This window comes from Octopus bimaculoides, chromosome 5 (assembly GCF_046866305.1).
Source record: "Octopus bimaculoides isolate indiv1 chromosome 5, ASM4686630v1, whole genome shotgun sequence".
In the NCBI taxonomy this organism is placed as follows: Eukaryota; Metazoa; Mollusca; class Cephalopoda; order Octopoda; family Octopodidae; genus Octopus; species Octopus bimaculoides.
This window is the reverse complement of record NC_142932.1, coordinates 114349869-114364616: the sequence shown is the minus strand read 5'-3', so window position 1 is coordinate 114364616 and position 14748 is coordinate 114349869. Positions and strand designations below refer to the sequence as shown.

General features: G+C 36.6%; 1 protein-coding gene across 1 annotated transcript in view; it reads right to left on the bottom strand.

Moving 5' to 3' along the window:
• Positions 1-2864: 2864 nt before the first annotated feature.
• LOC106869679 (N(4)-(Beta-N-acetylglucosaminyl)-L-asparaginase) overlaps positions 2865-14748 on the bottom strand; it is a 16889-nt gene continuing 5005 nt past the window's right edge. Inside the window, exons 2-8 of the mRNA XM_014915506.3 lie at positions 12986-13145; positions 10893-11005; positions 10339-10451; positions 8983-9185; positions 6249-6356; positions 3638-3771; positions 2865-3157 (exon numbers count right to left, since the gene is read on the bottom strand). Of these exons, the coding sequence (XP_014770992.1) occupies positions 3048-3157; positions 3638-3771; positions 6249-6356; positions 8983-9185; positions 10339-10451; positions 10893-11005; positions 12986-13145 (941 nt within the window). The 3' untranslated portion in view covers positions 2865-3047. The remainder of the gene's footprint in view (positions 3158-3637; positions 3772-6248; positions 6357-8982; positions 9186-10338; positions 10452-10892; positions 11006-12985; positions 13146-14748) is intronic.

Below are 14748 nucleotides of genomic sequence, written 5' to 3'. Positions count from 1 at the left end.
CCCTAACCCTAACACTAGTTTTGTGAGATTTGGCTGTTATTTCTAGCATGTAAATAGCCTGCTTGATGGTGGTGGTGAGGGGGGGGAATTGAAATTTTTCAAACAATTTTTTTCAGAATCGGAATCTCCATAGCCTAAAACGTGGGATTCCGTAAAAAAAATAAATAAATAAATAAGGGGGGAAAGGTTCAGATTACATATAGTCCGTCTAAGGCCACTGAATTGTAACGAAAGAACTCTGGTCGAACAAAAACCTGAAAAACAAAAAGCGAACATCACATAAATAGTGCTTGTGTTTTTATTGGCAAAACCAGCAACATGACCTCCCATCCAATATGCTTCAAAAGACGATAGGCCATACTAAAGCACCGTCTTTTATTTGAAGAAATCAACGCCAGGAATTATTCTTTGGAAGCCTCGTATTAATTCTATCGGCTCTTTTTTCGAACCGCCAAGTTACAGGGGCATAATCGCATCAACATTAGTTATCAGGCGATGGTGGGGTGACATACAGACACACAAATACATACATTCGTATGTATATGCATGCGTGTATGTGTGCTTGCATATGTACCTACCTACCTCTCTCTCTCTCTCTGTACATATATATATATATATATATATATATATATATATATATATATATATACACATTGTGGTAATATACGGTAAAACTATATAACCGGAGGAGAGCTTACTCTACAAGTAGAGAAGTGGGTAAATATAAATAGACCTCGTAACGATACCAGCTACCAAATGGTTTCACGGCGAACTGGGGCCCCAAGTGACCTTTGTAAAGTCATTGGGGAGAATCCTGAGCCGATTATCGAGGTCTATTTATATTTATATATGTATCGTATATTTATAAAGAGGGCAAATTTAGCCATTTCTCCGTAGATTGAAAAAAAAAGATGAACAACTTTAATCGATTTCCGAACATTATTGGGTTCTCTTCAGAGGCGTAGTGGTTCAAACAAGAAAAATAGAACTTATGTTGAGTCAGTCTCAATAAGTATAGATTTATTCATCAGAGAAAGTCACATAGTGACTGAAGGTTCGAGAGTTTCGTGCAGAGGCACTTATCAAACTAATTAAATCGACGTTTTCTATATGAAACGAAAAAGCAGGACACTATTGGAAACAGATATGACGCAGATACTATTTTATATATAGGCAGGAAGACATTTGGTTAATAATATGACAGAATTAAGGCAAGATAAAAAGATTAAAGTCGTCTATATATAAGGTATTCTGCCTAAACTACGTCTTTAAGATATGATTTGTTAGTAGTAACGCTAAAAGGAAACTATTTCCTAAGGAACTCAAAAGAAGGATAAAAAGAGCAGATAGAGAGGAATAAAGACAAAAAGGAAAGTCAAGATTGAATGAAAAGGTGAATCAAGACTAAAGTTGGAGTTGAAAAAAAAGGCACTTACCCAGGCAGTGGTCAAGCAAATAATGGTCGTCTTGTATTGAAAGAATTCTGAAGGGGCTTTATTTTTAGACTGGGGTCAAACGGTCGAATCTATTCAACCATATTTTAAGTCTTTAGCAACACCAATTACAAAGAATTTGGGAGTGGTACTAAAAGATGGAAAGAAGTATTGACAGGCAGAAACTGGGTGGGAGCTGTCTTCAATAATTCAAGTAATGCTATATATTCAAAACTAACCATACATGCTGGTTTTGTTGTTGCTATTGTTGCTGCTACTGTTGTTATTGTCACTTACTTTTTTGTGTTTTGACGCTACTTGCCTTCAGAACTCCCTAGGGAATGTTATGCTAGCTTCATCACTTTTATTTATTTATATATTTATTTTTTTCTTTGTTTTGAAACGAGATCGAACTTCAGCATTTTATACCGATAGATTTTAGACACCTTTTTTCTGCAACTGGTAAGATTATGTAGGGGGTGCAAATTTTGATCTTGCACCCCCTGAAAATTCTAGGGGGTGCAGGTGCACCCCCTGTTCCCGGGCCCTTGAGTATCATTCCATGGATGAAGATGTAGAATTTCTTCTGCTCTCTAGAGGGAATTTTACATGATGATGATGATGTTGATAACTTCACATTCACCTCTGGAACTTTTTGTAAACCCAAAGATACAATGTAATTTATGCTTGTTTTTAAAACTAAATTTTTTCTTCAGAATGCCTAGGCCAGTGTTAGTTTATTTTTTAAATATTTAACTTAGGTTTCCTATGCTTGCATGGGTTGGATAGTTTTACAAATTCAGATATTGAGTGGCATAAAAGAAAAAGGAAAGACCTTGCAAATCCAATTTATTAGACAAAAACTGTGCAGAAGTTTGTTATATATGTATGAGGGGATGCTGAACAATTCTTGACTTTGGGTAAAATACAGGAAAATCAGTTAATTACGATTTTATTCAACATATTCTCCTTTTGGATTCACACCTATTGCAGTGGTCCATTAGTTTTTCTTTACCCTGTAAAAGAACTGTAAAAGTTGGGCCTCCAACCAGGCTTTTGTGATACCCTTAAACCTAGGAATTTTTCTGCACCCCTTTGTATATTTCATCATATAATAGGGGTTGCCAAACTGCAAATATGTTGAAGAAAGGGAAGTCAACCTAGAGAATGAGAGGCATTCATTCATGCTTGTTGGGGAGGAAGTTCCTAGTAATGCTTTCCTCTGTGCTTGTGAGTGTAGAACAAACTATTGTGTAAGGTGAATACACAAACTGAAAGGAGGGTCATAGTGAAATGTTACAAACCAAGTAGCAGGCCTGGGAAGTATTTGGTATTTATTGTAAATGTTTAATAGTTGTTCACAGAAGTGATCAGCAAGATGATGGCCAGCTTCAATAAATCTATGGCCAACGTTGAAAAAGCACACAGAAATAACAAAAGAATAATACATTTATTTCACTTGTTTTATAAGATATTAACACCATCCTTCTGCTTCTTTCCTCATGATTAAAATGTGTGGTTAGTTGATGTTCTCATCTTCACCAATGTCATTGCTGAATTTTCTTTTGGAACATCTCTTGTAGGTAAATGCGTATTGGTAAATGTTGAGTTGAGTCAAAATTTGAAATGTTTAGAACATATTATTTTGAAAACAGTTGAGTTTTCCAATGAAGGATTTGTAACTGTGTAGTCAACCGATCCACCAAAATTATGACAGGCTGCACCTGGAGGGAGAAACAAGAAAAGCAAACAATTTTTTGAGGACTTTCTGGCAATGATTTAATACTTGTAAATGTTTGCTGACATAGAGACTGCCCTGCAGACTCATTTGTGAATGCTTATATATAGCCGTGTCTTGTGTGAGTGTATGCACATGTGAGTATGGCTGAATATGCACTTGTATGCATCTGTGAGTGTGTGTTTGCACGTGTGTATATGTATGTTTGTGTGTGAGTGAATACGAGTGTGTGTGTGCATGCACGGGTGTATGTATATGTTAGTGTGTGTATCTTATCATATTCTGTTCATTTCTTTTTCCAAAACACTTGTATATGTGTGTATAAGTATTTGTATGTACATGTATATGTACACTTGTGGCTGTATGTGCATCTGTTTATGTATGTGAGTGTGTATGTTTACACGTGTGCATGTGCATGTGCAAATGGCTGTGCCTCTGAGTGTCTCATTCTTCTAATCATACCCACCATATTCACCAGTGATGGTAGCAGCTACAAGAGCTCCACGAAAATTTGGGTATTTCTTGATTATGGGAATCAAAGCCTTTCTCGTTGCTTCTCTTGGACTTAAACCCTCTTGCATCAAGAGAACAGTATGGAAACTGAAAGAACAAAATGGAAAAAGAAACATTGGGTGCATTATGAACAATAGTTATGTTGAAATACATTGAGCTGTCAGATAAACTTGTTTCTTTTCCCCCTGGTAACTGGCACAGGTGTGGCTGTGTGGTAAGAGGCTTGCTTCCCAGCCAGATGATTCTGAGTTCAGTACCACTGTGTGACACCTTGGGCAAGTGTCTTTTACTACAGCTTCAGGCCAACCAAAGCCTTGTGGGTGGATTTGGTAGATGGAAGCTGAAAGAAGCCCATTGTATATATATATATATACTAGCAGAGATACCTGGCTTTGCTTGTGTCACATGGAATTGAAGAATTAGACTTTTCTTTTATATTTTCTCTAATGAACTGGAATATTTTTGATTCGAATTTCATCAAAATTGCAGATGAAGAATTTTAATGAGGGTTCTTTCCCTCTTTACACACCCTAGCAAAAATTCTAATCATGACGTATTTATCCTATACTACTCATCTTTATGCCCAGATTCCAAAATCCAAATCTTATGAAACCTGTTGAAAGGTTTTCGCTCCTGAAAAATGGAGCAGATGGAGCTCTAAAATGTGGGAGTTAAGGCCCCTATTGTGTGTGTGTATGGGTGGGGTTTAGTTTCTTGAAGCCAACCAGAGAAGTTGAATTGTTGGGAATCTTTTTTAACTTGGGTCTTATATCTATTGTTCAAATTTCTTTGAAATCTGAAATATATGAATGTTCACTGGATTTGTAAAAGAGAGCAATGCTACAAGAAATCAAGAGGCGAATGATCACAATAAGCAGTCAGCTACCCTACCATAGTTGTTACCACTCCCCAATGTAGGATTCCTCACCATACAGGTGATGGGCACAGCTGTAAGATGCATTACAATTGGAAGGACATGACCCAAGTGAAATAAATATTAACAACTGTGTGACGTGAAGGCTAAGAGGAAATGAAAGTGTCATGTCTGGAGTTTGCCAATGATCACTATGCTGATAAGTAACTGGACAGAATAAATTTGCAATCTATAAATCTCTTTGAATGACCAGTCATTTATCTGGGAAGGCCTTGAAATCAATGTTACCATCTGGGGACTATCTCTGACCCAGTGATAATAAAAAGACTCAAAGGAGGTCTGCAACCAAATAACTTTACTCAAAATAACACTTTGCAACTGAATCGGTGGAGGCAAAGATGCCTCTCCTTTGCTTGACAATTTATGCACCACATTGCAGAAATCATAATCTAAGTATATCTCAAAGAAAACTCTTACAGTGTGGTACCATTGAATTACAAATAACGCTCATCTTGTATGCTCAGGTGACTCTATAGCTGCCAAGAGTACGATTGTATTCATCTTGGCTTTGGAAAAATGACTAAATTGTAGGGGTCAAGCCTCCATTAAGGGGTCTTACTAACTCCTAAGAAGTTGAAATTTTAGGAATATTACTTCATTTGTGTCTAATATCTATGGTTAAAATTTCATGAACAGCAAAAATATATGAATTTTCATGGCGGTTATGGCCTCATTTATGCCCCCTCACTTTCAAACATATACTGCATTACATCTGTTCTTATGCATAGAATATAATTTCCAAATTTCATAAAGATCCATTCAATACATTTAATCTAGTTTTGGATCATAAAAAATGACTAAAATTTAGGAGTTAAGGCTGCCGTTAGGGGTCTTAGAATCCTCATGAGAAGTGGAAACTTTGGGAATACTTCTTGATGTATGTCAATTATCTATGGTTGAAATTTCATCATCATCAGAGATTTATGGATTTTCATGGGGTTCAGCTCTCTTTAAGCCACCTCATATTCAAACCAAGCATACTGCATTATACCCACCCTTATGCTTTGAATCTAAGCTCGAAATATCATAAGGATCCATTCAGTAATTTTGGTCCACGAAATTGTATGAAGCACACAGCATTACCCTTCTCCCTAGGCTTGGATTTTGTGTTCCAAATTTCATTAGGATCGGTGCAGTAGTTTTTGAATATATAAGTAACACACAAACACACTTATATAATAGATATAAATATGCACATATACATACATGTCTATATGTGTGTGTGTGTATTATATATATATATATATATATATATACACATACACACACAGAAAGACAGATTGATAGATACAATTGAGTGTGCAAACAAAAATATGAGACACTGCCTTGAAGAAATTTTTGTCAAATGAATCGACCCCCAGTGCTTTAAAAAAAAAATTTTGATGAGTCCGGTACTTATTCTAGCAGTTTCTTTTTGTCAAACCAGTAAGTTATGTGGATGTAAATAAACCAACAGCAGTTGTCAAGCAGTGACGAGGGAGAAACACAGACACAAAGATACATACAGACATCTATAAGGGAATTAGGTAGCTAAACCTGGAGCTGAACAGTTTCAAGGTGAACTTAACGAAGATGAGAGTTTTGATTAGTAGGTGTACAGTAGTAGTATATGCGTTATTATTTTACTGACCTTGGTGAAAATCTCATCAAAACATCTCCATTACCTGTAGCTACAGCACCACCGACTGCGTTGTCCACGTAAGCACCAGCACCAACAATGGGTGAATCACCAACTCTCCTGAAAATGAAGATCTGCTTTGAATTATTCTGTTATGATAAAGAACAGTGAAATCTGTTTGAGATTTTTGATTAAAAAAATATTCCTATTTCGTTTTTGTATCTCTCCTGACACAACATAATATTCTTATGATAAACAAAAATAGTTGTGACTTTGAATGACAAAACCTTGAGACAGTTTGAAGGTTATTTTTCTTGGATTAGATATCATAGTAGTCACTGTGGTGAGTTTCTTGGTGTTAGGTGATGAATGTGAATTGCTGTCACTGTCCATCCATTGTTTTTGTATTGTGACACCCCCCAGCACCCACTACACTCTCTGAGTGGTTGGTGTTAGGAAGGGCATCCAGCTGTAGAAACTCTGCCAAATCAGATTGGAGTCTGGTGTAGCCATCCGGTTGCACCAGTCCTCAGTCAAATCGTTCAACCCATGCTAGCATGGAAAGCGGACGTTAAATGATGATGATGATGATGATGATGATGATGATGATGATGATGATGATGACAGTGCTCTAGCCAGGCCAGCTGCTGCTTTTGCAACTGTCTGTTGACTGCCATCTTCTATGTTCAGTCTGATGCCTGCTAACTGTTGTCTGTTGGTAGTGGCTAAAATGCACGGAATATATATAGTGGTGTTTTGGCTCAGAAAAAGCATGCCAAAGGTGAAATTGTTGTTAGATCTAGTTCCATGTGAAGTCTTGAATTGTCAGATGTTTTTGATGGTGTAGGTAAAATTCTAGGGAATCACAATTGTATTCTTGGGTTGTTTTTTTGAATCGGATATAGTGATTTGAATTCAATTGCTAAATATTCTTGTTACAATTCTAATTCAACTATGTGGAATGTAGACTACTTATACAGGCCACTTTCAAAGTTTATTAACAGTAACACCTTTGTTCCCAGGAGGTTATGAGTTCTTTGTCATCCATTTTGGCACTTGAGCAACTTATTGGTTCCTTTGGTATTGATAATTTTGTATATCTGTTTCTGGAGTAAATGGAAGTAAAAGGAGGTCAGAGTCATAGAGGTGTCCTGATCTAACTCAAGAGACTCTTGTTGCCCATGTGTGGGTGGATTGCCCTTACCGGTTTCATCTTTTGTTTATCTTCTTTATTAAATCTATGTATTTATATATTTCATTTACCTATGAGTGAAGTTTAGAAAAATTCTTAATATGTCTCAATGTATTGTATCATGCCTTTATCTCATTCCTTGTTTTATATAACAACAAACACACAGCCACACCCCTGATATGATGAAACAAATTCAGTGGGGCACAATTCTTTAGTTATATCAGATAAAAGACACTGAATAATATAGTCTGGAGTATACTATTCTTGCAAAAGTAAAACAGGATGGTCATAACTCAAACACTGATTAAAGCTAACTTGAGTCTAAACATTAGAAGCTACAACTCAAAAACACCCTGACTTCTGCTAAGTAAAAAATTTAAATACATCTTTTACCTTTGAACTGGAAGATAAATTACTTATCAAGACTTTGTAATAATAACATTGCTGTCAAAAGAATTCTAATATTCTATGCTAAAACTGTGTACAATCTACAATATTTACATAGTGATTCTTTTATCACTATTTTGCCAAGTTCTGTGTAGTTTATGCTTTGTTGATGATGCTGTCACAAAAATAGTAAAACTTGTTGAACTAAAATAATATTGGTTATTGATTAATAACTATTTTCTTCTCATTATATAGTCATTTCTAGTTATTTTTTTTTAATGCTCCTAGGTATTATTAACAACAACAACAGCAACAATCTTTTCCATGCTTGTATGAGTTAAACAAATGTTGGAGTAGATTTTTTTAAAGTCAGATTCTCTTTCTGCTGCCAACTCACAAATGATTCCAAGTAAGGTAATATTTCCCTTTGTCTTTTGGGTAGGCTGGACATACTTTGGTGGATGGATTTTAAATAAATGACATTTTCGATGTGGATGGAATATGTGAGTTATTTATTCTCTAAACCATTTCATTTCTCTCTACCAAGCACTGTACCTGCTTGTACATTTGCCTAGAAAAGTATAGTAAAGGTTACATTTATCTTGGCAAGCATAGTGAAGGTTATACTTTGTTGATAAAGTACCACGCATCAAAAATAATTGAAATATTATTAATCATTGGTAAGTATTGCATTCATCTTTCTCCTCTCTTCAGCAAGACATCTACCATACTTTAGCATCTCATTACTTAGCATAAAGCCACCTCCCTCAAAACTACTCTGCCCTCAGTTGAAGGGGTCTTGTCTGGCAAGTTACTTAGTGACCTCACTAATGTTGGTACCATGCTAAAACCACTCAGAACACTCTGTAAAGGGGTTGGTGTAAGGAAGGGCATGTGGCCATAGAAACAATATCAAAATAGATATTGAAGTTTGATGCAGCCTAGTGATTTGCCAGTTCCTATTGAATTGTCCAACCCATGCCAGTGTTGAAAGTGGATGTTAAATAATGATGACGATGATGATGAGTTCAAGTTTTAATACTCACTGGATTAAAAATGATAATACTAAGTCAACTGATGTCTAAAAACAACCAAGAAATCAGAGATAAAGAGCAGCAGTAAAGGATCAAGCATGAATATATTCAAAGAAAAAGAAAGATTACAAACCCATGCATTTTGTTAGCTAATCCATTCGTTGAAGTTCCTGCTGCAACATTACCTTTGGCATCAACAACAATCATACCAATGGTATCATGGTTAGTTTCGGAGATATCAGGTGAATTTTGTGGGTCATGGAATTTGTAAAGCGGGTCATCATGATTGGCAGGTTTGTAAGGTCCACAGTGTTTTCTAGGATCTGGTTTAACATTCTGTTGAAGAAATATAACAATAATTTATAACTAAAGCCATGGATAAATGTTTTCCAATCTGGGGTGCTAGTACCCAAGTGGGACATCTAAATTTATTTCATGGGGTGCTTGGAATTCAATTTTAACTTTACCTGCATTTAAATGCCTTTATGGAATATTTAAGGGGTAGGGTTGGCCAGTGTGACAGGACATCTAAGTGGGTGCTGGACTAAGAAAGGTTAGGAAACAATGTGATAGATTTGGTTTGGTAATAGGAATTAATATTTTTTTTTAAATCTCTGGTGGAGTGGGATATTACCTGGTGATATAGTTAATCAGGTTGACCATGAGGGTGTCATACCCAATCATTGGTGTAGCAGCATTATAATCAATCGCTATAAAGGCAAAGGTGATGCCCTGGACAGAAATAATTACAGAACGTGGCGAGCTGGCAGAAACGTTAGCACGCCAGGCGAAATGCTTAGTGGTATTTCGTCTGCCGTTACGTTCTGAGTTCAAATTCTGACAAGGTCAACTTTGCCTTTCATCCTGCCATGTACCACGGCTGGTGCTGTGTAAGAGCATCCAGCACATTCTGTAAAGTGGTTGGTGTTAGGAAGGGTATTCAACCATTGAAACCATGCCAAAACAGACATGGGTCCTGTACAGCCCTTTAGATGGCCAGCTCCTGTCAAACCATCGAACCCATGCCAGCATGGAAAACTGACGTGAAATGATGATGATGATGATGATTCCCAGTGTAGAGGTAGAGTTAAGTCTACATGGTTAAGAAATTTGTATCCTAGCCGAGTGGTTCAAGGTTTGATTGCATTGTGCAGCATAGAGGAGCATCAGGTTGACCAATAGCTTCTGAGTAGAAGTTGTTTGAAGGAATTTGCACAGAAGTCTTTTACTCATGCAAACATGTACCATCATCATCCTCATCATCCTGTTTTCCATGCTGGCATGGGTTGGACAGTTTGATAGGCGCCGGCAAGCTGGAGGGCTGCACCAGGTTTCAGTCTTTGCTTTGGTAAAGTTTCTATACCTGTTCAGGTTCAGCTCCACACAATGTAGTTGGAAAGCAAACTACTTAACTACTTGACAAGCAGCCATGTATATTTCTTCAGGAATAAAGCTGTTTGATATGTAATACATGATCTAAGACACTTACTTTCCAGAAGTTCGGTTGGCAGTTACCGGAACGCCAATCGTTCCACATTGCTATTGAGTCATTTGAATGCAAGTCTGTTTCTTGAAAGCCCATTTGAAGAGCAAATTCTGTGGCTGCAACAAAACCAAAACAAAAGCAAATTAAACAACAATAATTATTGTTTTAATTAATTGTAATGGACAAAGTATACATATAAAATATAGTTAGATATAATATTTTGAAAAAAGGTTTTTTTCCCTCTTCTAATCACTTTTGTCACCAAGTATTCTATATTTGTGAAAATTATTGATTGAATATTTAGTGTGAATAAGTCTATAAACATGCAAATGCTTTACTAGGCATATATTTTCAAAATATGCTGTTAATCTTCAAGATATGTAAACAAAGAAATTAATAGTGCTTGGAAAAATCTTTAATCGTAAGTCTCCTAAATCAATGCAAACATACCACTGAATAATGGAAACAAAAAAACCAGGTCAACCATTGTAATATTATTAATATGAAATATCTGATAAACAAAGAACATCACTGATTCTATTATTTAGTAACTTTACCTCCTTCTCCAACGAGCAGTGTATGGTCAGTATATTCCATCACTGCACGGGCCACAGATATTGCTGGCTTCACCCTTCTCAGGCCACCGACTGCTCCGGCAGTATGAGTGATTCTACAAAATTGATAAAAATATATAAATTGTGTATTTATTAAAAGGGCATGGTTTTATGATCAAGAATTTCATTTTGCTCCAGGTCTATTGCATGGCACAGTATCTTGGCCAAAGTTGTGGTTTTGAAACATTTCTTTTGTCATGTATGGCTTCCGTGCTGGTGGCACGTAAATAGCACCATTTGAGCGTGATCGTTACTAACGTCGCTTTCCTGGCACTTGTGCCAGTGGCACGTGAAAAGACATTCGAGCGAGATTGTTGCCAGTACTGCTGCACTGGCTCCTGTACAGGTGGCACGTAAAATACACCATTTCGAGCGTGGCCGTTGCCAGTACCGCCTGACTGGCCTTCGTGCCGATGGCACGTAAAAAAGCACCCACTACACTCTCAGAGTGGTTGGCGTTAGGAAGGGCATCCAGCTGTAAAAACTCTGCCAGATCAGATTGGAGTCTGGTGTAGCATCTGGTTCGGCAGTCCTCAGTCAAATCGTCCAACCCATGCTAGCATGGAAAGTGGATGATGATGATGAACCCTTTGATCACTATTTTACTCTGGTGGATCCCCATAGCCAATCGAATATGATGGGGTCAACCAGACTTTTATGGATGCTTCTTTCAAAATTTCTATTTTGTCTATCACACATTTCTTTGTGTAGGCTGAACTATGTAAAATGTTAGAGAAAGAAATGTAGCTGTTACTTGCAATAAATACATCGAAAGAAAAATTTGTTTATGGAGCCATAAAATACTATTGCAGACCCACTTTACTATTTTCCTTGAGTGAACCTTCCAAAATTTTATATGGTCTACAAGGGTTCATATGAACCCTGGTCGAGAACCACTGAGCTAGCCTTTCAACAATGATTCAAGTTTATTAATACACTGTGAGGGAAATTTAGAAAACAGGAAATGTGTGGAATCCCATTATACACATGCATGAATGTGTGTGTGTGTGTGTGTGTGTTTATCAGTAACAAATTCGCTGATATATCAGTGGCAAGCGCAAAATTACCTTACGGGACTGTGTGAGTTACGTCTCTTTATGTAGTGACATTGCAATTCATAACCACTGAGCCATGTTTCTCTACAGTGCTAAGAAAAAGACAGAATATTCTTAGATTGAATGCCTTTGATCATTGATTTGCTCAATCAGGGCTGACTGGGCTCAATCAACAATAGAAACAGTAGTAGCAACAACAACAACAATCTACTACTAGCATGTAGGTCACATGACATATCAACAAACCAACAAATACATTCTTCTGTTATTGGGTATTATAGTATTATATATATATATATATGCTGGTTTCAAATTTTTGGCACAAGGCCAGTAAGTTTGGAGAAGGCTGTATGTCAGTTATATTGGCCCCAGTGTTCAAATGGTACTTATATTGACCCTGAGTAGAATTTGAAATTAGAAGGTAAAGACAGACGAAGTGCCATTAAGCATTTTGTTGCCTATCTTATATCTATATATATATATGGAAAAAAAAGTCAAAGTAGAAAATGGTAAAATAATTTTATAAAAAACATTTCAGTACCAGTTTTGGTCATTGAGACTTTTTCAACTTTAAGTATGGAAAACAGTTAAATTTTGGAAAAATTATATGAAATGTTTTTTAAAAGAATATTTGCATAGAATTCAAATACAAGGGGAATTTTCCTTGTTTCTGTCTATCTCTGTCTCTCTTATATATATATATATATTAATAGCCTAGCATCAAAGAGGAGGAAAGGCAGCCCTTAATCTTTTTCACCTCCACAGAGACTGAGATGAGTTATCCTCAGGCTGAGACACATTGTGATGAATTGCATGGGGTGGCATGTGACAATCTGTAATTATCATGCACATGACAATCATAATGAAATCTTATGCATGGGACTAATATTTAAGTTCCAGTTTGTTTATGCATGTAACAAATGATATTATCAACACTGATACATAGAAAGGAATATTAGTTGAAATATAAAGGCAAGTTACCCATCCATTATCATTGCATCAAGAGTTGTTTCTCCAGCTTCATCTGGTCTTCCACCATATCCAATACTTTTGCTGCACTGTCGATATCTTTCACACATGGAGCATCCTTGTTCAACAGCATCTAAAGCAGATCTTCCTTTACTGTTGATCACACTCCAAGCTTTAAAACAGATTAAAAAAACCCAAAAACAAAATCTGAGAGAAAGGGTCATCACAGTTATCTTCTAGCACCACTCCCAACAGACATTACAGTTACCCCCTGTCATCACTTCTCACAGAACAGACATCAGAGATACTTACCACTCTCACTACCTATACATCCCAATTAGTTACCTCCTCCAACCTTTCATCAACCTGCTCAACACATCTTTTAATGTACCACATAGATGGAATTTTTGACGCTGAATCCGAATTTGTTATTCATTTATTCTAGAAAAATTTTGCAAAAATGTTACAGGTGTTCAAAGTTTGATAATTTTCAGAAAACAGAATTTTCAGCCAATCAGAAAACAGCGCGTTCGCTGCCTCTTCCATCATTGGGGTTGGGGGGCATCAAAATGTCAAAACATTGCTAGAAAGAACAATAAAAGCATTAAAATATACACGAATGAAGTTAACATTTAAAACATTTGCGAGCAAATTAAATATTTAAAAGCTACGAACAAACAAACCAACAGGAGTTGCTAGAAATAACAATCAAAGCATTGTTTAAAACAGACATTTATTAGTTAAGAAAATTCAAGAACGAAAGTTTGCAATACACTCTAGGATTTTATAAAATAAACCAGCTGGCCCCGTTCCGTCAAAAATGACGGCTAATTGTAGTATTTTAGAGTTGAAACGCTGATTTCTCTTTTCAGCGTTGAATGTTCACCATCCCACTTCCATTGCACACACACACACACACACACACACACACACACACAAACATTCACATACACATATACTCACACAAAGTTGAAACGCTCCCGCTACCAGTTTGCCAACACCCTTCCTTCGTTATTCATCTATCACCCCTTCCTTTCTCATTCATATGTTGTGACGGAGAAAAAAACAAACGCTTTATTATAGTAGAAGATTATCTTTCTCGTATCTCCTTCTTCTTCTTGTGCGCATGTGCAGCATCTTTGGTTACAATGGAAACAGAGTTTTTTTGCCACGGTGATGCGTAAAATACTCGCTTCTGATTGGCTAAAATACCCAAATGTTGCAAATTTTAAAGGCTAATAACTCTTAATAATGGATCTGTATGAAAAATGAATTTCGTTTTCATAATTAGTATACAAAACCTAATCCATATACCAAATTTGAAAACAATCGGAACAAAATTGTAAACAGTGACGAAAACCACAAAGATCCGAAGTTGTTTAATATTAAATGTCTTCAATTATATTATACAAAGCCTCCTCATTCAGCTATCACGTGATCTGGTGATTAGGGGAGTTGGTTGGTCAAGTACAACTATGCAACCGTGTCCCTACAACAAGTCATTTTCCCCATGGGAAAATCAAGCACCAGGTCACAGAAGATAAAAATAACAAATTTTTCGGCTGTCCGGCCTCTTTTGCCTCAGGCCCTCTTGTAAACTCCTTTTTTGATTGGTTAACTGCTTCAATTGTTGCACTGTGAGTTAAATTGTTTTTTAATTAACTGTTTTGTGTCTAACGACACTTTGCTTTGCTGCCTAAAGCGCCTTTGTTGACGCTTCCCCCCTTGTTTGAAGGGGGAAGTGTGGTAATGGGGGCGAGATGTGGAAGTGTTAG